The sequence below is a fragment of the Melanostigma gelatinosum genome (assembly GCF_949748355.1).
Source record: "Melanostigma gelatinosum genome assembly, chromosome: 14".
NCBI lineage: Eukaryota > Metazoa > Chordata > Actinopteri > Perciformes > Zoarcidae > Melanostigma > Melanostigma gelatinosum.
In genome coordinates, this window is record NC_136647.1 from 365,001 (window position 1) to 367,500 (window position 2,500).

Consider the following 2,500-nt stretch of genomic DNA (forward strand, 5'->3'; position numbering starts at 1 on the left):
TTTTGGGCGCGTGCTGGTTGAGGTGATGTTAATGTGGAGTTTATGAAGTAATTTACAGTTTAAAAAAAGAAGATATTTCTGAGTTGATGTTGTTGTTCCGGGTAGCTTAGATAAACAGAAGACAGTGAACGCCTCCTCATGTTGTTTCAGCAAATATTGTCTCAAAGAACCAGAACACAAACTGTCTCCTCGAGTTTAATACTATAATATAATCATTGCTGTCAATAAAGATTTAGAAATGTCACTTCATTTATGAACTTAAAGAAGTACATACATAAAGCACTTACACTCTGACAGATGGTTTTCAAAGAAAACATTTTGTTGATATAAATCCAGCGATTATTTAAATGTTTAAGAAGATAAGAAGAAGTAACATAGAGACACATAACAACCACAAAGAGACACAAAACTACCATAGAGACACAAAACAACCACAAAGAGACACAAAACTACCATAGAGACACAAAACTACCATAGAGACACAAAACAACCACAAAGAGACACAAAACAACCACAAAGAGACACAAAACAACCACAAAGAGACACAAAACAACCACAAAGAGACACAAAACAACCACAAAGAGACACAAAACTACCATAAAGAGACTCAAAACAACCATAAAGACTCACAACAACCACAAAGAGACACAAAACAACCACAAAGAGACACAAAACAACCACAAAGAGACACAAAACAACCACAAAGAGACACAAAACAACCACAAAGAGACACAAAACAACCACAAAGAGACACAAAACTACCATAAAGAGACACAAAACAACCATAAAGACTCACAACAACCACAAAGAGACACAAAACTACCACAAAGAGACACAAAACTACCACAAAGAGACACAAAACAACCACAAAGAGACACAAAACAACCACAAAGAGACACAAAACAACCACAAAGAGACACAAAACTACCATAAAGAGACTCAAAACAACCATAGAGACACAAAACAACCACAAAGAGACACAAAACAACCACAAAGAGACACAAAACAACCACAAAGAGACACAAAACTACCATAAAGAGACTCAAAACAACCATAAAGACTCACAACAACCACAAAGAGACACAAAACAACCATAGATACACAACTACCATAAAGAGACACAAAACGACCACAAAGAGACTCACAACTACCATAGAGACACAACACAACTACCATAGAGACACAACACAACCACAAGGAGACACAAAACAACCACAAAGAGACACAAAACTACCATAGAGACACAAAACAACCACAAAGAGACACAAAACAACCACAAAGAGACACAAAACTACCACAAAGAGACTCAAAACTACCATAAAGAGACTCAAAACAACCATAAAGACTCACAACAACCACAAAGAGACACAAAACTACCACAAAGAGACACAAAACTACCACAAAGAGACACAAAACAACCACAAAGAGACACAAAACAACCACAAAGAGACACAAAACAACCACAAAGAGACACAAAACTACCACAAAGAGACACAAAACTACCACAAAGAGACACAAAACAACCACAAAGAGACACAAAACTACCATAAAGAGACTCAAAACAACCATAGAGACACAAAACAACCACAAAGAGACACAAAACAACCACAAAGAGACACAAAACTACCATAAAGAGACTCAAAACAACCATAAAGACTCACAACAACCACAAAGAGACACAAAACAACCATAGATACACAACTACCATAAAGAGACACACAACGACCACAAAGAGACTCACAACTACCATAGAGACACAACACAACCACAAGGAGACACAACACAACCACAAGGAGACACAAAACAACCACAAAGAGACACAAAACTACCATAGAGACACAAAACTACCATATATACACAAAACTACCATATATACACAAAACTACCATATATACACAAAACAACCATATATACACAAAACTACCACAGACACAAAACTACCATAGAGACACAAAACTACCACAAAGAGACACAACACAACCACAAGGAGACACAACACAACCACAAAGAGACACAACACAACCACAAAGAGACACAACACAACCACAAAGAGACACAAAACAACCACAAAGAGACACAAAACAACCACAAAGAGACACAAAACTACTACAAAGAGACACAAAACTACCCTAGAGACACAAAACAAGCACAAAGAGACACAAAACAACCACAAAGAGACACAAAACTACTACAAAGAGACACAAAACTACCCTAGAGACACAAAACAAGCACAAAGAGACACAAAACTACCATGCAGAGACACAAAACTACCACAAAGAGATGGAAAACAACTTCAAAGAGACGGAAAACGATGACAAAATAACATCAAACTGCTTTCATTTTGAAATGTTTAAAGTTTGAACACCTTCTCTCTGCAGACATGGAGGGTGTGTGTGTGCGGCTCATGTCTGTGCTGAGTGTGTGTGTCGGGGCTCACAGTTCATTGGGCAGAAGTGACCACGCCCACCTGGACCCCCATCATCATCATCATCATCACCCA

The 2,500-nt window shown here is 37.8% G+C and overlaps 1 protein-coding gene across 1 annotated transcript in view; it reads left to right on the forward strand.

The window, feature by feature from the left end:
* stim1b (stromal interaction molecule 1b) overlaps positions 1–2,500 on the forward strand; it is a gene marked incomplete at its 3' end in the record, with an annotated part of 16,825 nt that overhangs the window by 391 nt on the left and 13,934 nt on the right. Inside the window, exon 2 of the mRNA XM_079283274.1 lies at positions 2,379–2,500. This exon is cut by the window's right edge and continues 22 nt beyond it. Coding sequence (XP_079139400.1) covers positions 2,381–2,500 — 120 coding nt within the window. The 5' untranslated portion in view covers positions 2,379–2,380. The remainder of the gene's footprint in view (positions 1–2,378) is intronic.